This window comes from Cricetulus griseus, chromosome 2 (assembly GCF_003668045.3).
Source record: "Cricetulus griseus strain 17A/GY chromosome 2, alternate assembly CriGri-PICRH-1.0, whole genome shotgun sequence".
Taxonomy (NCBI): domain Eukaryota; kingdom Metazoa; phylum Chordata; class Mammalia; order Rodentia; family Cricetidae; genus Cricetulus; species Cricetulus griseus.
Genome location: NC_048595.1, coordinates 342,377,729 through 342,403,750, shown reverse-complemented (window position 1 = coordinate 342,403,750; position 26,022 = coordinate 342,377,729). Strand labels below are relative to the sequence as shown.

The window sequence follows — 26,022 nt, the reverse complement described above, 5'->3', positions numbered from 1 at the left end:
CTGTAATCAAAGCATAGGAGGTTAAGGGCATGCCCAGGTCATGGATGAAGGTAAAGTCAGGGCTGGGCCTAGCATCCCAGCATCATTCACTCACCATCATCACCTTCTGTAAAGCATTGTCAGTGAGAGCTCCTACACACTAGAAGGAGCACTGGGAGGAGGCCTATAGACTTCTGCCTGACATCCACGTACAACTGCCCCAGGCTTGAGACCCATTTCTAAGCAACAGAATACAACAAAGCAGAGTTCCTTTGTGCCTTCTAGCTCCACCTATCCTCTCTAGCTCCTCACCTTGGAGCATATTGCATTGTGAGGAATGACACGAGAAGGCTTTAGTCTGCCAATCCATTTAATGCAAGAGTTTATGGGTAAAAACGAACTTTAGCAAAATGTTGCTATTCCAAACACTGACATTCACCAAAAGCTAAATGGAATGATTTGCTTAACGTCTAACTTCAACTGTGTCTCACCTTCTCAGTCTTATTTATTGTCATTTCCAAGTTTTCCATGATTTTGACAGTTGACATATTAGCAAGTTAACGCTTTTAACTTGTGCATATTGAGCCTTAAAAATCAAGCCTGCTTTTGTCTTGGTTTAGAAAGTGAGATGATATCAGTCTTCTGAAGAAATGCTTGTATGCCCTCTGCAGGGAAACACAGAAAGCCTGCTGGAATTCCCACTTGGGCATTTCCTAAGTGAGAGCCTGTCTTTGGGCAAAAATGCACCAGTGTTCTTAGAATCCAACCACACAGAATTTACACCACCTTAAAAATCTCAGTTAGGACACTTCCTAGATTCTAGACTTCTTTTTAAAATACTTAATTAAAAATTCTGGAAGATTGCCGACTGAGCATGAGCAGCATAACATCCAAGTTTATACATCACCAACCTACAAATTTGGCTAAGTATGTTTTGGCTCTAACAGAGTTATTCTGATTTTTGTGGTCATTTTTGCAGAGGAATCAACAATAAAAATCTGTCGTTTTGCACTAACGTTCTGGTGGTCACCATAAGGCTTTGTGTTGGCTCTGGGGCCATCAGGCAGTACCTAAAACATCCACTGATGGAGATCAGCTTCTCAGTTTCTGGACCAAAGGGAAGCCATCTTTTTTTTTTTTTTTTTTGGTTTTTCGAGACAGGGTTTCTCTGTGTAGCTTTGGCGCCTATCCTGGCACTCATTCTGGAGACCAGGCTGGCCTTGAACTCACAGAGATCTGCCTGCCTCTGCCTCCCGGGTGCTGGGATTAAAGGCGTGCACCACCAATGCCCGGCAGGGAAGCCATCTTATCAGGGCTTGTCTGAAGACCTCACCTAGCTACCCCTCACTGGTAGGAAGGGCAGAGAGATGAGGGCTCTCAGAAGCCTGCAGCACACTGGGTTTCAGAGAAGGTTTTTTTGTTTGGTTGGTTTTTGTTTTATTTGTTTGTTTTTATTGCTGGGGTAAACGTAATGAGAAAAACAGAAAAACTTAACTGCTCGAAAAAGTGGGGAGCAGCTGTCTCATTCAGAGCATTTCCTCTTGATTTGGTGCTGATAGCTAGGTGACCTTCTACTGGCTTGGAGCAGAAAACTGAAGAAAAATGTCTTTTGTTTGCTCACTCAACATCGAAGTGTAGGGTAAAAGCGTTCTTAGGTAAAACCAACAACACTTTTCTCTCAATCACCAAAATTAGTTGTCCTAAACAGTCCTAGTCTGTTAGTGTTGTGCCTTGAAAAAGATAAAAGCTGGTCAAGCATGTTGTGATAACTTTGACTCCTTAAATCAGTAGCATGACTCTGAGAGGCCAAGGACAGAATAGACAGTGAGAGGACGAAGCTGTGCATTGGACATCCTGGGTGCCATGGCCCCTTCAGATGGTCACAGAGGGCCTTAGGCAGACAGCTTGACCCTGTCTAATCCCACCGAAGTGGCACTGTTCACTAGCTGTGTGGTGTTGGGACTCGACCTGCCTTCTCAGTGGCTGTTGTTCTTTGAGATGTGTATAATAGTTTCGACCTCAACAACTTTTGTGAAGCAACACACTTGTGAGGCCTCGTCACCCATCTGGCCCAGAGATGATTAGCTTTTGTTATGACTGAACTCTGAAAGATGTAAGAGCCTGAGGGTATAGAGGACACCTGGAGAACACAGCCTCTAGAACAACTGAGCAAGGCTCATATGAGCTCACAGAGACTAAAGCAGCAAGCACAGGGCCTACTACAGTCTGCCTCATGTCCTCTGTGTATTTACTGTAGCTTTTGGCTTAGTGATTTTTGTTGTTGTTGTTGTTTTGGTTTGGTTTTGGTTTTTCAAGACAGGGTTTCTCTGTGACTTTGGAGGATGTCCTGGAACTAGCTCTTGTAGACCAGGCTGGTCTCGAACTCACAGAGATCCGCCTGCCTCTGTCTCCCAAGTATTTTTATGGGGCTTCAGAGTGTGAATGAGCCAGTCTCTGGTTTTTGTGCCTGTTCTTGGGGCTCTTTTCCTTCTTTTGGTTTGTCTTGTACAACCTTGATGTGATAGTTTTTGTTTTATTTTATTCTATTTTTTTGCTGTTTGGTTGTTATCTCTTAGAGGCCTCTTCCTCCCTCCCTTCCCTTTTTTTGTTTGTTTTTTATTTTGTTTTGTTTTGAGACAAGATTTTTCTGTATAGCCCTTGCTATCCTGGATATCGATCTGTAGATCAAGCTGGCCTTGACCTCACAGAGATCCACCTGCCTCTGCCTCCTAAATGCTGGGATTAAAGGTGTGGCTTTAAAAGTATGGCTTTAAAAGCCATAAAAGTATGGCTTATGTCCACCATCACCTGCTGGACGCCCTCAGCCTGTTCTTTTCTAATGAGAGACAAAAAGGGAGTGTTCCTGGAGGGGAGGGGAGGTGGGGAAGAACTGAGACAGGGAGAGAGAAGAGAAACTGTATATTGTATGAGAAAAGAATCTGTTTTCAATACAAGGGTGGGGGGGGTTGAAAACAAGAAAGGAAGGAAGGGAGAGATAGAGGAAAGAAGGGAGGGAGGGAGGAAGGGAGAAGGAAGGAAGGAAGGAAGGAAGGAAGGAAGGAAGGAAGGAAGGAAGGAGACTGAACTCTGACACATTTTATTCACTTCATGTCCCTCCCACCTTTGATGCTTCCCAGTGATTAAAAAGGGTACAATGGGGAGGTGGGGAGGGACAGGCTATTTTATTTAATAAAATCATTTAGTTAATTAAAATATTCCTTAAGAGGAGGATTTTATAAGGCCAACTTGGTGGCACATGCCTGTGATCTCAGTACTTGGGAGGCTGAGACAGGAGGATCACAACTTCAAGGCCAGCCTGGGCTACATAGTTCCAGACCAGTCTGAGCTGCATAAGCAACACTGGTCTTAAAGGAAAAAAAAGGGGGGGGGCAAAGCAAGTAAGAAGCTCTGCAAGGGTTCCAGGATGTGCCAGGCACGCTTGTGGCACCCTGGGCTGTCCAACATTACTGAAGGCTGTGAGCAGCATGTCACTTAAAGAGGCTGAGGACCCAGGGACTTAAGTTTGCCTGAAAACTGCCTCAGGCCCAGGCTACAAAGCTGCATCTGTACTGGGTAGACACTTACCAACATGTAGTAGAAAAAGTATGGCTTATGTCTGGAGCCTTCTGTTCAGCTACTTACCAGCTTCCTAAGCTTGAGCAAGTTACTGCCTTCTTAGCATCAGTTTATTAATTTTTAAAGTTGACATGATAATATCTGCCTAATAAAATTATGATGAGGACTAAATACTACCATTAGCACATAATAAGGGCTCAATAAATATCCCCCTTCCCGAACACAAGCTTCTCTTTCCCAAGAGTACAAATGACTCACTTGGCAAAGAAGGTACAGTAAACACAACAAAATATAATCCAGGACAAAACTGATTCACAGTGTATATCTACCATCTGCTCCCTCCCCCCCCCATACCCTCGCTCTTCAAAGGCTGGTCCTGAAGCTATACCTTACAAATGAATGCTGCTTTGTGTCTGCTCTTCCCACCACAAAGAAGGGTTTTGGGGTGCAGATTATAGGACTAGGGTTGTAGTTCATAGTGCGTATCAAGCATGCATGAGGCCCTAGGTCAATCACCAGCACTAGAGGAAGAGGGGAATCTTTAAAATGAGATTTTAAAAAGGCCTCATTTCATAGGGATGATTGTACATTCATATTTATTGCTGTACTAGTCACAATAGCCAGGAATTGGAGCCAGCCTAGATGCCCATCAACAACAGAAGAATGAAGAAAATATAGAACATATACACATGGGATTATATTCATCTGTAAAGAAAAATAAAACTATTTTTAGGGAAATGTAATGAAATGAAATTGTGTTAAGTGCAATAAGTCAGATTCAGAAAGACAAATTCCATGTTTTTCTCTTACATGTGAAACTGAGGTGTGGTGTGGTTTGTGTGTGTTTACATTGTGACTCCACAGGTCATGAAACTAGAAAGAAGAGGGAAGGAAGAGACAGTTCTTAAGGGAGGGGAGGAAAGAGGAGAGGGAAATGGAATACATATATAAGAAAACGGAAACAAAAGCAAACAGAAGGTGGTGGCACCTCTGGGAAACAGGAAACTGGCCAGAGCAGGCTTAGGGACCCAGAGCAGGTAGTGAGGGAAATGATATGTGTGAAAGTGCCAAACTGAACCCCTTGCTTTGTATGCTAACCCATAGAGAAACTGAGGCATGCTCTAGAGGAGCAGATGTCTGGGTTGCACTGCCCAGCAGGGCCAGTTTGTTGATTGTAAGGAGACACAGAACATCACCACCTCCTGAGATGTGGCCTCCCTGATTGTCCTTCTTGTGCACTGTTCAATATCAATTTGACAAAATGAATGGGCTTTGTCAGTTGCATGTTGCCCATATATGAAATTATGTACCAGAACATTCTAGAAATAAACTCACTAGGAATCACTAACAGTGTTTGCCAGGAGAGGTGGGAAGTGTTCGAGATGGGGGGTGGGGGCATGAGATCTGAGAAGAAATGGCCTGGGCTTAAATCCTAGCTCTGCCACCAGAGTACATTTGACTTTGGACAAATTTTACATTCATTATGATCAGGTTTCTCTACCTTGCTGAACTAGCATCTGCATCCTGGAGTTGTGAGGATTAACTTGCTAGCAGGAGTAAAAGTACTGACAACAATGCCTGGCATGCAGTAAGAGTTTAGGGAGCATCAATGACTTCCCTTTATTTAAATTGTAGTAAGAGCTCAGGGAGCGTCAATGATTTCCGTTTAATTCAAACTGTAGAGCCAGCTCTCCGGCATTTCCCCAATCTGGTTTTCTTTCTTGCCTATTACTCTTACATTTCAGTAAACTGTTAAGTATTTTCCTGAATACCTGAGGCCTGGGTCAACTGGATTTTCTAGTCACTTACATCGAGGTGCTCTTTATTACAAGATCACAGTTGGAGAATGGGTAGTCGTGGTTGCTGATATCCAAGAACTGAAATTGGAGTTGCAGTGGTGATTGAAGTGAACTTTGTGTTCCATTTCATAAGGCAGAGAAGCAATTTCATAAGAAATTAGGCAAGTGTAGTTTCTGTAAGAACGTATTGCATTCCTATGAAAACCTCGGATTCACTCTCCCCGTTACTACCCTGACCTCTGGCTTCTAGTTACCTCAATATTTTATTTCCTCTATAATTTACTCCTTGGTCTTTTCAAAATGTGAAATTGCAATTCAAGGCAAATATTTGAAAGTGTTTACAATATTAGAATGATTCGATTTTTCTTGGGCAAAGAAAGTAAGTTGGAGAAAGAGAGGAGGGAGTAAATGTATTTGATAGTTGTATTAATTCCTGAATGTCAAAAGGTATCACACATCATCTAGCTTATTTACAAATTTATTATTCTGAAAGAATATTGTAAAATTTCAAGACCAAAAGGAAAGCTAAGGAGTCTTTTCTTTGTACCCACCCCTTTCAGAGTTTTCAAAAGGAAATCTTCAGGATTCTTTTTTCTCATTTTGAAGTCTTTTCTTGCCAGCAAATAGCAAGTCTGTATAATATAGTTGCCAAGGCAATGTCAAGACCATGTAGTGGAGAGAAAGAGAGAATGTGGTGTGTACAGACAGGGAGATGGTGACACAGCTGAACAAGGAGAGTGCCAGGGTCTTTGAGAATTGGAAAGTTTAACTGTGTTTTAGAAGTAGTTATGCTAGCAGCTATACAGACCATCTACCCTCGTGGAGCTTTCTCACGGGGTCTCTTTGAGCCACATCACCTTGCTCAGGACTGTTTGATTTGTCTGCCAATCATACCCTCCTCTTCATTCCTACACCAAGTTGTGTCAAAACGGGTTCCTTGAGTTTTGAATTAGACAGGGACATTTTTCATTTCCTTGGCCCAGAAACGCTTTTTCTGTGAACACTACTTAAGTGCCTGGACTCAAGAAACCCTTTTCATAATAACTACAAAGACAGATACATCCCTTGCTGCCAACACCGTATAAATATTTCTACTTAAATAAATTACTCTTGTCAGACTTGAGTAGCCACCAGCCAGATACTTGCCGATTGTCTAGAGACTATTGCCTAAGTCTTAAAAGACTCAATTTTCCTTTCTCTTTCTTTCTTTCTTTCTTTCTTTCTTTCTTTCTTTTTTTTCTCCCTTCAGGTACAATCCTTGGATTTGCCCTCCGACCATATAAAATGAGCTACAGAGAGGTCAAATACTTCTCTTTTCCTGGAGAGCTCCTGATGCGGATGCTGCAGATGTTGGTCCTCCCCCTTATCATCTCCAGTCTTGTCACAGGTACTTGCCATATGCAGTGTTTGCTGTGTTTTTTGTTTGTTTGTTTGTTTTTAAGTGTGCATATTGCAAGAGAATACTTAGAAAAGCCATTGCTTTAGGTTTCTGCTGGATGCATGCTCTCTGTTCTAGAAAAAAACAAGTCTCTTTGAAACGAAACGATGGAAAGGAGGGCTTTAGTAATGCATGAATGATTATGACTCTCGTATTTTTACCAATCACAAGAGGAAATGGATTTAAACAGCCACGTAATCTGGTCTACCTCCCCACGAATGAGGTACCCTGCTAAACACCACACAACCTGCCTTCCTCTGACCACATCAATATAGTTGACAACAGCGTACAACAGGTCTGTTTTCTCACCCTCTTATCCCACCCAGATAACATCTGGTTGGACAGCCTATTAGCTATTGATGCAAGAATGCTTGTTCTCAGAGCCACCAGGACATGAGCGGGAGCCTTCTTGGAAGCCTCATCAAGAGGTAATGCCCACCACACACTCACCAACCCTGCTGCCACCAACACTTATCTTTTCCTGGTGTGCCCGCATGATTTTGTTTCCTTCTCCGGCTTCCCCGCCCACCCCCACTACCTTTGATTGCTGGTGGGAGAATGGGGAGGGGGTGGGAAATGTCCCCATTGGCTACCCCATCCACAGACACTTGGATTTTCCGACAGTGGAAGCTTTGCAGGACAGGATATCTTTACTGTGACAGTGAGGGTACAGCTTTCTCCTGCATGGGTACAGGTTGAAGAGTCATTAGCTATGTGGTTGACAAATATAGTTGGAGCAAGAAGTTGCTGGGAAAAAAAAAAATTGTTACTGTACATGCCTTCCTGCCTACTCTTCTCCTTCCCCACAGCACATCTCTGACTTGGAGAAAGAATTTCCATAAACACTGCCCCAGCAGCACGGTGTCTGGGTCTGTGGCTAAAGCTCCAGACCTCAGGTACCATTGACCCTGACCCCTTTTCCCACCTGTGGTCATTGTCCTTCCTGGGCAGGCCAGTTCACCTCTGTGTGAGCTGAGTCTTTCCCCCTCTTCTCACGAGTTTTCAAAGAGAGTTATACTCTTTCAAGATATCTGTGTAACAAGAACTTCATAGAACAACTCAGCTTCACAGAGCAACTCAAAGGTCATGGGGCAGCATTCTGACTACCGCATGCCTTGGAGGGCTGGCCATTACATGGCACAGAAACTATGTCAGATTACTCCTCCGTGCTTTGCTGATTTGGACTGGCTACCACTTGCCCAGGGCCTAAAACAAGTAATTGCATGTACACAAGCTCAGAGTGGAGGATAAACTACCCACAAGCCAGTCTTGTCACCCTTTAGGGTACCTGTTTATGAAACTGGACTGGTCAGTTGCTGACTAGGCGTAATTATAGAAGCTAGAATTCTTATCCAAGAAGCTGTACCAAATGTTGGCCTGGGGCACATTTTCATTTTGCTAGCCATTTTTCTCAAAAAAGGAAATCTACAGAAATCACTTACAGGTCAGAGCCCATCTCTAAGATCTTATTGAGTGAAACCATGAATCCCCCTGCATAATCCCCAGCAACTAACTTGTAGGTTGAGAACCTGCTATTCCTGGACACACTGGTGCATCCTGGATCCCTCTCTACTGTTTCTTCTAGAGTGGAGCCCATGTTTCTGCTTTCTCACAGTTGTCTGATATATATATGATATATATTGAGACATAGAAACCCTTGTACAACACAGATAGAAAAAGCATTGCTTCCCCTTAGAAGCAGCCGGCCTCTCCCCTGAAGTGGAGTTCCCTGGTGTTTTAAATACTTAACAATCAACTTTATTAAAGGGACAAGAGCACTGGTTGAATAATTTTCAGGGAAAAAATTTACTCTGATGTAATCTCTTTCAGTGCTTCAAAAGAAAATTTTGGTCAAACATTGGGGAAATTAGCAAGCCTTATAATATGGCTATTAAAAAAAATAAAAACAGAACAGCAAGTTGCAAGCAACTGTTATAAAATGAACTCATAATATAATGTAGGTGCAAGTTGAGAGCGCTGTCACATGGGATTATTAAGAGTCATATCTCTCAGCCAGGATTGGGTCAAGGAAAGGGACATGTGGCAGAGTGTAGCCAAAGATTTTTTTTTTTACTGTGTTGTCTCCAACGAGTAATCCCTGAGCTGCACAGTAATCTAGACACTTTCAGTGATCAATTAAAATGAATGATTGATTCAATGAGGCATTCCTTTGTGGTTTTAAACACAAAACAATCTAAAAATGAGAATGTAGAGGAGGAAATGTTTGCAAATCACACAGACCTCCTAGAAGATCCCCTGGGCCTTACTGGGAGATGTTACTAGGGAAATATGTTGCCCTGGGAGGTAACAAAGTAAGACTCCATTATTCAAGAATGAAAAAGCAATCTCAAAAGCTCTCAGTCATCAAGTAGGTGACATGTACATACGAAGATACCCTTTCAGGCTACTTTTTGTTTTCCTACTTCGATAGTCATGGATACAGAGAAATATTTTCTTCAACAGGAGAAAGAGCAGGGCTAAGAGAGATGATTAAGTGGAGGGTGACTGCACTGCAGAATAATGTATTCAAAAGTGGGACAAGGAGGCTGTGGAGACCTGAGAAATAGAAGACTAATTGGCTTCCACCAGTCACTACTATGTGTCCACAAGCACAAAATAGACCATTTTTTTTTTCAAGAGAATTTAGTTATACCAAGTTTTAAGAGATCCTCCCAAGTTTTTAGGTTTGATACAGTTCACCAAACAGAACAGTGAGGCCAAGCAAAGTACATCAACTAGTTCAGTCAGCCATACTAATATCAAAACTTGTGTTTGCTTATCAGTGCCATTGCTTGACAAATGCCCCACTATTTCTGGACCTCTATCAGGCTTTTACTGTTTTTTCTTTTTTTTTTTTTTATTCTGACTCACCCATTGGTAATTCTAAACTAAACAAAGCTTATGTCTGGAATGAGCTGCTAAATACCGTGTTCGTTGCTGTTAAAGAAACGGTGATTGGGAAGGCTCTCTTCTACGTCTTCTGAGTACAGTCATATTGTGTCAGAGCTGTTCTGTTTTGTATCAGACAAGAGCATCATGGTGAGGAATCAGAGCTCACGCTGACATACAAGAAATTTTCCCGTGAGAAATGTTTCGAAGTCTTCGTGGTCTTAGATTCAAAAGCCTTGATTGAGGTCTGTACAAATGGAAATGAAGTTGAATAAAATCGTTAATTGCGTTTAGTTTTGTAACATTCCAGAGAATATACTATAACAGTTAGAGCCACTGAAGTCACATTTTATTTTATTTCTTAAAGTTTTATTTATTTGTTTGTTTATTGTGGCATGAGTAAACAAAGCTAGTACCATGCTGGGCAACTATTCTACCACTAAGCTACATTCCCAGACTAACTTAGAGAGAGATCTGTGGCAGATTTTTATACTTGAAACACTCCTTTTTGTGGGCTGAGGCATTAAGGCTCCATAAGCCACATTCTTGTCCTGCCTTGAAATCCAGTCTTCCCAAACATCCCCGGTGTGTATTAGCATTCCAGAAGCTCTGGGGAGAAGCTGGGAGGAAGCCCAATGGCTACATTTGTAATCAAGTACACCCCCCCCCCATTTTCTTTTCTTGAACAAGAAGAATATGTCTGTGCCAACACATCACACAATAAAACAAGGATTTGGCACCAGTTTCTATTGATTTGGTCAGGATAAGCAGCCAAACTAGCTATTTCATGCCAGAAATATGAGTTGGTTTGGCTAGCTTAGCCTGATTTAACATACAGGATAATAATTAAATGCCATGTCTGGTTATAGTGAGTGGACATAGCTAGCCTTACTTCTGAATCTTTTTCAAAAATTGGCGCTTTCTCGTGTTTGCATTCTAAGTTGCATTTTCCTGCAATCACTAACCACACAGGAAAACTTTACTGCCAACCCCAGTCTTCTGGAAGGGAAAAGCATTCGGCAGACAGTGTCTTTGGAGTGGAGCTTGTTGTAACTGAGAGGCGAGAGTCGCATTAGGTACAATTATGAAAAGCAACAGTTTGAAGCCCATGTTGGGGAATATTGGAGGTTGGATCACAAAATAGATAAAGTTCATCTTGTCCCATCCATTCATTCATTCACTTGCAGCTATGTTCTATGTCAGGCTAGGCACTGGAAGTACCTGAATACGAAGTCAAAGTCAAAGTGTAAGTAGATGTACACTGGGAAGAAAGAGAGATGATCCCCAAATTCTTCAACTCAGACAGTTACAATATCCGTGAGCAAATTCCTTCTCCAATTTCATTGTTCTCTGTATGCCCCCCAAAGGCAGTTTGATTGATTTTCTTCTTAATTTCTTGGTAATTTCATGCATGTGTACAACATATTTAGATCACATCCATCCTCACCTTCCTCTTGGTTCACTCTTTTTTGTTTTGTTTTGTTTTTTTCTTTTTCTTTTTATTTATTTGTTTATCTTTGGTTTTTCAAGATAGGGTTTCTCTGTGGCTTTGGAGGCTGTCCTGGAACTAGCTCTTGTAGACCAGGCTGGTCTCGAACTCACAGAGATCCACCTACCTCTGCCTCCCAAGTACTGAGATTAAAGCCATGCGCCACCAATGCCCAGCTTGTTTTGTTTTTTCAAGACAGGGTTTCTCTGTAGTTTTGAAGCCTGTCCTGGAACTCACTCTGTAAACCAGGCTGGCCTTGAACTCACAGAGATCTGCCTGTCTCTGCCTCCCGGGTACTGGGATTTAAGTCGTGTGCCACCACTACCTGGCTTGAAGATTCACTTCTTAGAACATGATTCCAAATCTGATTTTCTACAGTTGTGATATCTCCCATCTGACCTCAACTACTGCAGAGTTTACCAGCATAGATGTCATCCATATTCTCCCGTAAACATTTCTTCAAGTTAACACAATTTTTACACAGCCTCAAATCACTACTAACAATAATGGAAACCTCCTGCCCTTTGTCATGTAAAGAAGGTAATGAATTGTGGTGTTATGACATTCTGAATTAACACCACTGCTTGACATAGATTTCGAGGGACCGAGACCACCTCTGTCATATTTTAAGAATTAAAAGAGAAACAATTAGCAAATGTCTAAAGACGTTAAGTATACCTTAGGCATGAGAGCTGTCTCTTTCCTCTAAACCAAAGAACAGAAAGCAAATGAAACAAACAAACAAACAAACAGATTTCTCACTTTCTATGTGATTCTTCCTCCAGAAATCTAGATTTACCCCTGCTTGGGAAATACTGACATTCACCCATGCCTACAGTTTCCTTTCCAAATGACTGTCCAGCCTCTGCCCAGACATTTCCAGGAACAGGAGATCCTTGGAACTCACTTGTCCTTGTAAAACTAAGTGTTCTTTTTGTATCCAAAATAAGACAAGCAAAAAATTTAAAGAACTAGAAAAACAAAATACCTGCTTGCCTGTAATTCCCTCTCCACAGGACAAGCTTTCTTGTGGTCAGATGATACTTAGACAATTTCCCTTCAAATTCATAGACCAGTGACTTCTGTGGGAGATGAAAATTGACCATCTATAAAGCCAACAAGCTAGATCAGCCAGCAAAGGATTCTTCTGAGAAAATAATGAAAATAAAAGCAGTAAATGTACCTCATAGCCTGGCACTTCAGCTTCAGAAAAATGACAATTACAGCACAAGCAAACTAAAATTTTGTCATTTGACCCAAGTGATCAAAAACAAAAACCTGAGCTAGACAATTCATAGTTTTTTGAGACATATGTTAATGTGGTTACAAAAATGGAAGGTGGGGTCAGTTGAGAGAAATTTAATATTTCCAACTATTAGTTGCCAAGTGTCTAATGTGTATCAAGGTCAGTTTGAATACCCTGGGCACATATGGACAAGAACTGGAGGCAGGCTACTCATTTCAATTAGCTAGAATAAAAGGCAGTTCTCTCAAGAAATGAGGGTCTTTAGGCTTCACTCTCATTCTTAGTAAAGTAACATGGTTCGATGTATGTCCTAGGCTTGGTGTGAGGTTTTAGTCTAGCCCCTGGAATGTGCTCAACCAGAGGTAGCCATTGACAATAAGAAAAGCAACAGCAAGAGCTGTCCTCTCATTGCACACAAGAGAACTCAACATTGAGAACAGAGAACTTGAGTTTTCAGGCAGGCCTCCTTTGTTCATGATCCTTGCTTGTAGTGACCACTTTCTTATTTAAGGAAATTAAAGAACCCGTGAAATTAATACAGAAACAGCATGGAGCCAAAGAGAATTCCTCCCTCACCACTGGAGGTGATTGGTTTCTGCCCTGCAGCATAATTTTCAATTTCCTTGATCACAGCTACATAATTCTAGATATTATCATTGGTTATACAACTTCCCCGAGTCTTCCCTGAGAAGACAGAGCTCTTGTAGGGCACCCTGGATTTCACTAGGAAGTGAACATCACCTCTAGGAGTAGAGATTTTCATGAGCTAAAAAGGCCTTGGGCAAACAGCATCTACCTTAACATCCAAACTCCCTGGAAGGAGTTGGCCATAAAGGTACCTCATTTGAATTGAAGCCTGTGGGCTAGTCCTGTGTCATCTACTGTCCACAAACATGGGACAGAAAAGTTGAGCAATGCCTACCTGGAAAAGGAAGTCCTAGGATATAGTGAGAGAAGCCCATGCAAGGGGCAAGTCAACCTCCTGACTTCTTGCATCAGGTACAAAAGAAATAAGGGTATTTATGCCTGTGACTTTGGGTAGAGGTAAGATATAGACAAAGTCATTGAAATGGCTGTCACAGAAACAATTTTTTTTTTTCCAATATGACAACTTCACTGAATAAGCAGTTACTAAGGCTTTGTATATGCCAGCTATTGTATTACCAGGGCCTAAGGATACCTAAATGAAAAGGACAAGGTCCCTGTCATCCAAGAATTAATAGTCTGGTTTGTGGAGTCCAATCCACAGTTGGGCTATGGAGGGTGACAGTGACGGTAGAATAACCCTAGTGGGGGACATTGTGGAGGAGGTATAGTGCCACCATCTCTCTTTTTTTCTCTCCAGCATTCAGATTTCCTCATGTACAAATAATTGTGAGCAGGGAAAAGGTCTTGTTTGGTTGGCTACCTGAGTCATTCACAATTAAATGCAATGTGAGCCAGGGGTGGGGCTGTGTGAGTCCTGCAAAACAAGGAGTTTGAAGTCCCACCAAAAGTCACCATGGGAAATGAGACCTCGAAGATAGAAAGTCAGGGAGAAAGGGTGCCTGATGAGGTTTCAAGGACAGAAACTGTCATTTTTGTAGGGGAGGAAGGAGATGGGACTCCTTGAGCAAAGAAGGAAGTAGAGGCAATGTTGTGTCATCTTGCTCAGACACTTCGCTCACCCAGCACCCTGGCAGGTGCTGTCCAGCTCTACCTGGCCACTGATCTGTAGCTCACTTTCTACCTGCTGGCCTTAACTGTGCATGTGGGAGAAGAGACAGTATTCACATGGAGTCCCTGGGTACCTGAGCCCCTGAAAGATGTCCCAGTGCTTTTGACGGACCCGTTCCCCAAGTCTTCTACCATCCTGAATACCTCCCACACCCAGCCTTGTACCCAGAACTGACTGTGGCTCCAGGTGACAGGGTCGGGACAGTGATCTTTCCCAGCTACAACAGACCAGTCAGTCCCATGGATCTGGATTTTGTGGAAAGATTTTTATGACTAAATTGAAACAATTCTTTATTTGAAGACCTAGAGACCACAGGCTCAAGGTTCAGGTGGAATGCTGTGTGAGTTGGAAATTCTTATCTGTGCATTTCAGTAACTTCAAGTTAGCCTATGGTTCAGGTCAATTCTGGTTTAGAAAACACTATGGAGAATATAAAAGCCTCCTATTTTCCTCTAAGAAAAACCAGATGTTTCTCTCACTTTAATTACCAATGTGGTGGGCTCCTCAAGACCTACAGAAAACACATCTCTCTTGGTGCCATGGGAATAGAAGACTTTGGTCACTTCATACTGTTAACAGTAAGATCAGGATGAATCCTGTCATGGGGTCTGTGCTTGAGTACTGCAGGTGGCTAAAGAGTGGGCAGGATGGTCCTAAAATGAGACATCATTGTGTCAGTCAGGATTCTCTAGCAGACACACCACTAGAATGAATATTCATTAAAACAGGTTTTATTAGATTGGCTTACATAATAGGGTCCAAGTAGTCTGCTGATGGCTATCTCATATTTGAGAGGCCAAGAACCCAGCAGTTGGCCAGACCATGAGCTTGGGTATTTTAGTAGTCCCAATCTGAAATCTTCATGGAGATCCAGTGGTCTTCAGTCTATTTGAATGCATGATGAAGCTGATTCAGATACCAACAAAAGAATCAGAGGTGTCAGTAATAGAGTGGATGGACCGGGCCACAAGAATGGAGATTAAGCAAGCAAAAGACTAGGGTAGGTCTTCCTATGTCACTTGTGGCAATCAAAACAATCCCCTACAGACAAGTCCACGAGTCAACCTATTGTTCACAGTCCCTCACTGAGACTCCCTTACCAGATAATTCTAGGTTGTATCAAGTTGTTGATTTAAACTAAACATCATAACTGTCTTAGTCCTTTCTGACTTCCAGACCTTACCATCTGAGAATAATCACTGTCCCACTCAGATTCATCACCCCATTTGGAGACAGTACTGGGACCCCAAATAACTCTTCCCACAAGAGTTCTTCAATTAACTGGTTCAAAATGGGGCCTGGAAATTGATGTTTTCTAAATAGTTCTCAAGGTGGTTCTACTGTGAACTCAAGGTTGAATGCTACCATGTTATAGTTTCTCTGGAATTGCCCTCTGGTTTCTAGTGCTAGGGTCTCCTGTGTTAGCATTTAGTTACAGCCATAATTAATTCAGCTGCTTCCTTTTCCAGTAAGCCATCCTAGCTTTTCCCCACCTCTGCTCTAGCAGAGTTCTTAGATCCTAGAGCCATGGGTTTGTTTCTGTTTCATAGTTACTGCAACACCATCTGGCTCCTCACCAAGGCCTCAGGAGAGTGCTGTGTCTTTGCCTCATCTGTTCTTTGCATTGCCTAAAGAAGGAGTTCCTGCCAAGGCAAACAAGACCTTTGACAGACTTCACAAGCCACTGTGCCAGCTTTGTGGACCACTGCTTCCCTGACACAGTTTCCTCTTTCGATGTTTTGGTACCCTCAGCACTTCAGCCTTCCTCCTTGTGTGTTTTGTCTCTTGATGTGACTTCTTTCACAGCCCTACTGAGGTTCTTTGACTTCTCCAAGAGCCAGCTTAGCCTTCAGACCTTGCATAAAGTTATCCTTACTGGCTCCAACTGAATGCAAGGATCTTCTCCCTCGAGTAGCTACTACAGTTACTTATACGTCACTAACACACTGTAGGTTTATCCTCCCAACTAAATTAAGACTTCCTTGGGACCATGTCTTGTGTATTTTTATGACTCTTTGTTCATCCTACTTGACAGAATACTATTTTAATGGTTATCTTTAAGGACAAAAGTCATATGTAGAGAGCACTAAAAATGACACAAATAAACATTGATGTGCAAAAAGGGGAGAGGGAAATGCTACCCTGTAGAGGTAGGCACCATGCACAGTACTTATGCCATCAGGGGAGCGGTGCATGCTAGTTGAGGGTAGGATGATTGTAGAACTCAGAGTGGCCTCTTCCTATCTCAGTGACCTTAGACAAGCTATGTTGAGCTCTCTGTGCCTCGGTTTCTTTAATAACAAAATGGGAATGATGGCTACCTGCTTCACTGGCTTTTGTGCGGATTCAAGCTAATACCCATAAAGCTTGTGGATGCTACCTGATAAGGTGTCTGCTGAAATATGGGAATAATGGTTGGTCTTTCATGCCCTTTTAAAAAAAGCTTACAGACAAATAGGCTATCTTATTAACAGTCACACTTGCTCAGCAATATGCTTAACTGAAAAACATGTTTCATCAGTCTCCGATGATAATAATACAGACAGATATGTCTTGTGATTTTCTTCAGAATTTTGTTCTTTCTGGGAAAATAATACTCATTAGCCACTTGTTGTTCATGCCTGTGGTTCCAGCATTTAGAGACAGAAGCAGGAAGACTGTGGGTTCCACAGATATTTGGGCTACCTAGGAAGTTCAAGGTCAGCCTGGGTTCTAAAGTGAGACTCAGGCTCAATAAAATAGGCAAACAAAAAGATCTTCATTAATTTCATTATGTACATATCTTTGTGTTCTGAGTGAGAAATTTCTAAAAGTGGAACTGTTAGAATATTGAGTATGGTCTAAATCTGTTGTTTAAACACGAACTTACTAATACTGGATGATTTCTAGTTGGGCTGCAATTTGAACACATTGGGTTGTTTTGCCTGGCCCTGAACACATTGTTTTAAGGGTCTGTCATTATCTTAAAGCTAACTTCCTCAAACTATATTGCAAAAATTTCAAAAATTGAAACATAAGAAAATCCTCAGTGGCAGTATTCCTACACCACACACTGAGTATTTATGAAAAAAATGGAAGAAGTATCAGCAGCTTCTAGATTATATTTATTACTTGACTTCAATTCACGTAAATCTAGAATTTAAGTCATGTCTTGGGACCTAATGCTTGACATGTCATATTCATTCACACTTGTTCCTTTGACTTGGACCCCCAAAAGCCAGACTTTAATGTAATAATACCTAGCAACATAAGAATTCATATCATTGTTGTGAAAACAACCAAAATGTTTATATATTAAATTCTATAAGCTGGGTAGTGGTGGCCCACTCCTTTAATCCCAGCACTCGGGAGGCAAAGGCAGGCAGATCTCTGTGAGTTTGAGGCCAGCCTGGTCTAGAGAGTGAGTTCCAGGACAGGCTCCAAAGCTACAGAGAAACCCTGTCTCAACAAAACAAAAACAAACAAACAAAAAACATGGAAACTTGTATATCCTATAAGGTACAGTAACAAAGCTGTATTTCCATGAATGTAAAGCTATTAAATCTAAGCATGGTTGACAATTTCAAAATTTCCAACATCATTTAGGTGAAATGCTTCAGGGCTGTCAAGTCCCTTTCTGTTAGTGTTCAAAAAAATTAGAAGACCAGAAGGGGTGAAGAAAATTTTATAATGAAAAAAAACTTAAGATTGAGATAATTTTATCTATTACCTTTAATCTATTTTTTTTTTCCTGAAGTGGGCACAGGGTATCATTATTTTATTTTAACAGAAAACATCTGCATGTAGCTTATAGACCATGGATGCTCTGTAGGGACATGTCTTGCTGCCACTAAATATTTTACCATTAAATGAACATATGAACTTTAGTGAATAAGACCAACTTCTTGGGAAGAGCTGTGTACATACAGTGAGAGCGTGTTCCTTCTATAACAGAAGGGATTTCATCAAGGTGTGTTATATACCTTCTATTATTAGAACATATTCTGTTGCCAAACTTGTCACCTGTATGGTTCCCCCCATTCCTTAAATGATAGAAACTTACTTCACAGTTGAAAAACAAATTATTTCATTTATATGAGTTCTCTAAACTTATTTCTTGGTGTTGGTAAACTCAGGTTTGTTTTGATTGCACATATTTTAAATAGGTTTGTTGAGAAACAATTCACATTCAAATGCATACATTTCACACACACACAAGTGAAAGTCTACAACGTAGTGGTCTTTACCCTCTTTGCAAAGTTGCATAGTCATTATCACAATCAGTTTTAGGACAAATTTCATTACCTCAGATATAAATGATATTATTTGGCCATCATCTCCAAATTCCTCCATTCACCTCAGTGCTAGACACGTATTAATCAACACTCATACTTCACACATCTACATAGCACACAACATGTCATGGCAATAGAACACCCCACCATACATGTTCCTTTGTGACTGATTTCTTTCACATTGCCGTGTTTTCAAGGTTCATTTGTGGTTTTTCCCATTCATCAATATTTTTTTCTCTTTTTATAGTTGATAGATATTACATTGGTTTTCCCACATTTTTCTTCAATTCATCAGTGGACATTTGAGTTGTCCTCATTTGTGTGTGTGTGTTATTTTTCTTTTAACTATTACAAAGAATGCTGCTATTAATATTTATAGGCATATCTTTTCATGTCTCCTGGGTATGTACAAGTAGAATTACCAGGCTTTATAGTAACTTGCTTTCTTCCTTAAAAAATTCAGTGTATTTTTTTAAATGGCTGCACTATTTTACCATCCAACAGTAGGACAGTTCTGTATTTGCCACTTTCTTGCCAATGCTTGTTAAGAACTGCCATCTTGTTGACATATTTATTTTTGTCAAAACCAGTATAAAACACTATCTCCTTGTGATTTAATGTGGATTTTTCAGATTGTGATATTGAATGTCTTTTCATGTGTTATTGTCCATTAACTCTCCCTTGGAAGGATGGCTCTTTAGATCTTTCTGTTTAGTACTGAATTATACTTGCTCTTTCAATGTTAAAATTATACTTTTAAAAAACTCTCCATACACAAAATAATAATAGCAATAGCTATGTGTATAATTTGTCATAAGATGGTCATGATTATTCTTGAGAAGGATCCTATAGTTAATGCTGTATGTAAGCACTCATAAATACTGAATATAAAACATAATGCAGCCAGGCGGTGGTGCCTCATGCCTTTAATCCCAGCACTCGGGAGGCAGAGGCAGGCGGATCTCTATGAGTTCTTCACCAGTTCAAGACCAGCCTGGTTTATAAGAGCTAGTTCCAGGACAGCCTCCAAAGCCACAGAGAAACACTGTCTCAAAAAACAAACAAACAAACAAAAACCATAATGCAAAGAAGAAAACACTGGCAAAAGTTAGTAGTTCTAGACTAATAAGCACTTTTGAAATAAAACATATCCCTTCCTTTAGAAAAGTAAGCATTGACCGGCATTGTCTAATACGATGATCTGTGATTTAAACTACATTGTGTTCCTCTAACACACAGGGAGACGCTTTCTTTTCTGTACATTGTGTTTTAGTTAAAACCTAGACACCCATGGGACAGCAGTCTTGGTACATGTACACTTGGCTGAATTCCTTTAAAGTATAGATTCTAAATTTGTCAATTGCATATTTTTATGCAATAGGGTAGAATGAAGTGTGTATTAACTTCTTTAGTTACAGTTAATTAAAATGAAGTTAATTTAAAAAAAAACTGGCATACATAACACAGCAGTTTGAGTGCAGTCAATTCTACTGAGCTATGTGCTGTAAAATGGCTAAAGTGGATAACTGTGTTATATGACTTTATACAATTAAAATGTCGAAGCCCAACCCCCAGACAACTGTGGCCAACTAAGGAATGCTTAGAGAAGGAAAAACAGCCTTCCCCAGGGGAAAGCCCCTAACGGGTTTTCCAATGCCAAGTAGTCAGCCCTGCAATCATACATATACAAGGAACAATATACAGACTGAGCAGTTGTGTTTATTTGTCTAGAAATGTGTGTGTGTGTGTGTGTGTGTGTGTGTGTGTGTGTGTGTGTGTGTGTGTGTGACAATTAAAAAGAAGAGGCCTTGAATTTGAGAGATAACAGGGAGGTACATAGAAGGCTAGAGGGAGGAAAGGTAAAATGATGTAATTATATTTTAATTTCAAAAAGAAAAAATGTAAGGGCTGCTATAATTTAAAAATAAATTTCATGGACATATGTTTTTTGTACATGGTAATTGGTTTCATAAATAAATTTTCATACAAATATATCGTGTTCTTTGACCATACCTCCCCACTCTCCCCTCACTCCCTCCTACCTATTGCATTGATTCCCACAGTTTTGCTTCTACCCCCATGTCATAGGTGTACATATATACATCTGGGTTGTCCTTTTTAAATCTTCACTGGAGGGATGTCTGTTCAGATTCCTTATCCTTTTTTAGTCATATTGTCATCCTACTACTGAACTCCAATCATTTCTTTCTATGTTAAAATTGAACTTTGAAAATCAAATACACTAGATTACATAGCAGTTACTATTCGTACAGGTGTGTGTGTGTGTGTGTGTGTGTGTGTGTGTGTGTGTGTGTGTGTGTGTGTGTGTTACAGCTATAGGCAATCTAGGATTCACAAATGAAAAAACAAAACAAAAAGCATGGTGTTTGTCTTTCTGGGTCTGGCTCGTTTCACTTCACACAATGGTCTTCATCCAGTTACATCTGTTTTCCAACAAACCATATAGTTCAATTCTTCTTCATTTTTTTCCTTTCTTTTTTCTTCCTTTCTTAATGAAAAGGTCTCATTCTGTAGTCCCAGCTGGCCTGGAACTCATTATATGGATAAGGCTGGCCTCAAGACTCACAGACATCAGCCTGTTTCTGCTTCCCAAGTCCTGGGATTAAAGGCATGCACCATCATACTTGGCAATTTTATTCTATTTTTTTTTAATGGCTGAGCAAAGCTCCACAAACATTCTAAGTGTTGAATACTAGCCTATCAATATAACCTGCTACAGTTAATTTTGTTACTACTGTTTCTGTGTTTTGTTTGGTTTTCAATTTTTCTAAAAAGCTTTTGAAGCTCACTCTTGCTACTTTGAGTTAGATAATTTTCTTCCTGTCTGGTTTTACTTTCTGGGATGAGTCATCCAAATACTTGAGCTATCCGGAATAAGAAATGTTGGGGGCTGTGATCAGCTAGCTATCTCCTAGTTAAAACATTCTTCAGCTGCCCCTGTAATTGACCTAAGGAGAGAAGGTATAGGGGAAGGCACAAACGTCAGCATAAAACCTATTGGGTTTTACAGGAGTTCTCACTGAGGAATGTGCATGCTAAGACCAGAGTGCTGATACAAGTCTCATTGGTATGAAGTGGATTTTACAGGCTCTCTGGTCCCCTGGTACAGATCAACTTACAGAATGACTCTGCTGCTACAAGTTCTGTTTGGGTCTTTGAAAATAGTTTGGATTAATATTCTTTATAATTCTGTTTCTGATGAGTTACAACTCAGAGTCTGTAGTTTTCAATCCAGAAGGTATGCATTTGTTTTCTGTAGGTCTTCATCTTAAGTGTCTGCCAGAAAGGATTGTCTAGTTGTGTTCTTCTAGTATCTTTCTCTTTGGAAAGCATAAACAAGACTTCAAACCCAAATCTTATGTAGTAAATTTTAGAAGGATGACCCCCAAAACTGTGTGTGTCTGGGTATGAATGTGAGTACACATGTGTATGTTCATGTGAGTGTACACATGTGTGTGCCTGAATATGTGTGCGTGCCTACTGTTTGTGTCTGCATATGGAGGCCAAATGTGAACATCAGATATCTTCCTCTTTTTTAATTATTTTATTTTTGAGGTTATAATTACATCATTTCTCCATTTCCTCCTTCCAAATCCTCTCATATACTCCTCTTTGCTCTCTTTCAAATTCATGACTTCTTTTTTCATTGTTTATTATACACACACACACACATATACATACACACACACAAATATACATATATATATATATATATATATATTCCTAAATACATAAATACAACCTTCTCAGTCTGCATCATATTTTCTATATGTTTTCAGGATTGACCATTGGTATTAACTAACCAATTTGTGTGCTCTTCCCTGAGGACAGACTATTTCTCCGCTGTCAGCATTCCATATTGAGTAGGGTGGAGGCCTCCATTGGCTTTCCCCCATCCATTTTAACATTTTGTTGTTGTTGTCCTTGATCAGGCATGTTTGGGCAGTCCTGTTGGTGAGAATTGATGGTGTAGCTTCTGATGCTACCAGCAGACACAGTCTCACAATACACTTCCTGATCTGGCTATGACAATTTTTCCACCCCCTCTTACAAAATGATTCCTAGCCTTTGGTTTAAGAGTTGCTTTTCAGAAGTGTCCACTGGGGCTGGGCTCCACAATTCTGAATTTTGATTGGTTGTAGGTACACTGTGAACATGCCTGGAGCCCCCCAGAAGTGATAAGAAGTGTCAGATTCCCTAAAACTGGAGTTATGGATAGTTGGAATTCATGGTTGGGTGCTGGAAACCAAACCCAGGTCCTCTGCAAGAACAAGTGCTCTTAACCATTCAGACATTTCTCCAGTTTATTTTCTCTATTTCTTTGATGAGTAGGATTATAGGGTGGCTCTAGAGATGCCTTGAATAGAATAATAATCTGATAAGGCAAAACCAGGAGCCACTAGGGTTATACAAAGGGTTTGGGACATGTCTTTTTGTTATTGTTGTTGTTTTTCAAGACAGGGTTTCTCTCTGTAGCCCTGACTATCCTGGAACTCACTCTATAGACCAGGCTGGCCTCAAACTCAGAGTTCCACCTGCCTCTGTCTCCCAAATCCTAGGATTAAAGGCATGTGCCACCACCACCCAGACTCGCACACACACAGACAAACACAGACACACACACACACACACATACACACACACACACACACACACACACACACACACACACACACACACAGGATTTCTTATAAGATTCCTAGAAAAGTGTAGGTTAATAGCTGGAAGGGAGAAAGGCCTTAAGCATATGCCATGAACTGTGTTAGAATTCTTGATTCCCAGCTACCAAGGGCCTTAAGCCAGACTCTGGAGTGAGGAGCTTTCCCTTCTCATGCCTTATCAGTTTTTCTATTTTTCTATCCTGCCTCACAAAGCCAATTATTCTTCAGTATTCACTTTAGTTGGTAACAGGGTCCCCCTTAAATTTCAAACAATGTGTGTACGCAAGCTCATCATGAGATGGTGTAGCGTTTTAGTGTAACCTGCACAATCCAAACCCCTTGTAGATTACCTGTGATGGACTTTCCCATGTAAGCAATGTTGAGGCCCAGTGACTTTTAAAAAAAAAAAATTGTACATAGTCAGGACAAATGAAAGTGTTTCCCAGTGAGTTTTTTAAAAGTTTGTACTTGGTCAGGACAAATGAAAGTGTTTCCCAAATATTTTCTGTATGTGGCTGGGTGTGAAATTCACTTATGTGGAAGCCTGACTGTAATGCATGCGTGGATTACAGGTCATTCCACTCTATTCCTTCAAGAAAACAGCTCCAAAAGAATCCATAGTACAAAGTGTGAGCTACTAAATGATCTTTAAGGAACCAGAGCTGTGCCAATGAGGGGAAATGAAAGATGGCCGAGTCTGTCAAAGCTAATGTCAAGGGGGGCCACATCGTCCCCCTTAAACACTCTGCCAATGCAATTGTCCGAAACAAGACAGCTTGTTGCTCAGACCCAGGGCGCATTGGAATGTTTAGCACACTGTCTCTTGCATGCTGCCCTTGATGACAAGGGATGTCTGTTTTCCACTAACAATTGGTTTCCTCCGTTTATTGCTTCTGCAGATTATCTATTCTGTGTTGAAATCTACACGGGGGCATAATAAAATACAAACCCTCCAAAAAACAAAGGTAAACAAACAATCCCAAACTTCTCAGAAATCTGAATGTTGAATGTTAGACATTGTTTCACACTGTCCGCTTGCTTCGGTTGAACAAACCACCCTCTGGTATGTGTATGGGCTTTGTTCTTCTGCCCTGGGCTCTGCTTTTGATGGCTCCGCACCAGTGTCCTCTCCAAGTACTAGCTACATGATGGCAGAGAAGTGACTCTACTTTGAGCTTTGCAGTCAGCCTGGCCCTGAAACTTGTATCCATGGCTGGGCACTCTGCAATCTGTGTAAAGGCCCATTGGGATGCTCATTGTTGTTGGTTGGTTGTTTGCTCTTTGCTCTTACTCTTTGAGGGGCCCAGCTCCCAAATAAATCACACACAGAGAGACCTATTATTACTTAGTTATGCCCAGCCCTATCTGGCTTGTTTCTTACCAGCTTCTCTTAAGTTAACCCATCTACCTTTTGCCTCTGGGCTTTTCTCTCTCTCTTCTGTAGATTTTATTTTCACTCTTACTCTGAGGCTGGCTGGGTGGCTGGTTCCTGACATCCCCCTCTCCTTGTTCTCGAGTTCTTCCTATCACCTTTTCCAGATTTCTCCTCCTATTTATACTCCCCTCTTGCCAGCCCTGCCCATCCTTTCTCCTGCCTCGATATTGGCTGCTCAGCTCCTTATTAGACCATCAGGTGTTTTAGACAGTTTCGTGGAGTTGCAGCATAAACAAAAGCAACACATCTTTACATTGTTAAACAAATGTTCCAGAGTGGAAACAAATGTAACACACCTTAAAATAATATTCTACAACGGCTAATCTTCCTAGTGACAAGGGGGAAATTCTTCACAGTTTCATAATGCAGTTTCTACAAGGAGGAAATCCCACATTACACCTAAGTCTTTGAAATGTTTCTATTTCAACAGTACCTAGAAATAATATTGAAAGGGACATTTCTGAGAAAACAAACACCTTGAACCCTGCCTCAATGGAGGATAGAGTGTGGTTGGTGTGAGGGAAGCAGGGGTACTGGCAATAATTTAAAAGCACGTTGTGCTCACCTGCGTTAATTGTGCTATTGAAGTTCAAAGGGATAGAACTGGCTCCATAGCATCTATCTGGTTGAAATGACCTCTATTCCAAAGCCCTCATGTCATTAGTCAAGCACCCTCTATCTATCTGTTCTAATTTTTAAAAAGGGGGCTAAGGCACACTATCTATTGTGAAATACGGTTTCATTTGTTTTTCTTTAATTACTCTATTGGAAATGTGTTCTCTCTGTCTCTCATATCAAATGAGTCAATTTTGGTCATTTTCCTCTTGAAATATGCTCTGGGCCCTGCAAACTCTCAGTAAACATCCACTGTTGAACAGTTTCCACTTTCAGCCACATACCATTCACAAGGAAACCTATTTAGATAAGCTAAATGAAATAAATTGCCTATTTTCTATTTACAAAGGGCAATATTAGCTGCCCTGAATTTCACTGGAACAAAGCAACCTTGATTCTTCCAAACAAATGTTTTCACTTTTGACATCCCATCAAGATATACTCAAATTCAGATGGACTGTTCACTAAGGGGAGTGTTTCCTTTGGCATTAAAAATCACCCCAATATTGCCCAAAAGAAAGAATGGATAAGGAGAACAAATGCATCAGTGAAAGTAAAATCTTCCTTGGCAAGCGATTTCTACCCACTGTAAACCTAGAACAGAGCCACACCTATAATCCCAACACTTGAGGGAGGAAAGCAAGAGGATCAGGAGTTCAAGGCCAGCTTAGATGACATGAAACCATCTTTAAAAAAAAATCAACAACCAAACAAAATTTAAAAAAAGGCAGTAACCTTTCCAATAATGGTGATTTGTGTTAACTCCAAAACAAAGGGAGATTTATATTCACTGAAGGATGTTTCCTTAGTAAGAATCCAGACTTCAGAGATCTGTTTCATTACTAGAATCAGTTTTTGAGAAAGGGCAGAAGTTGCCATAATT

General features: G+C 40.8%; 1 protein-coding gene across 1 annotated transcript in view; it reads left to right on the top strand.

Moving 5' to 3' along the window:
• Window positions 1-26,022, top strand: part of Slc1a3 (solute carrier family 1 member 3) — a 78,185-nt gene that overhangs the window by 14,380 nt on the left and 37,783 nt on the right. The window contains 1 exon segment of the mRNA NM_001246722.1: window positions 6,604-6,741. Within this exon segment, the coding sequence (NP_001233651.1) occupies window positions 6,604-6,741 (138 nt within the window).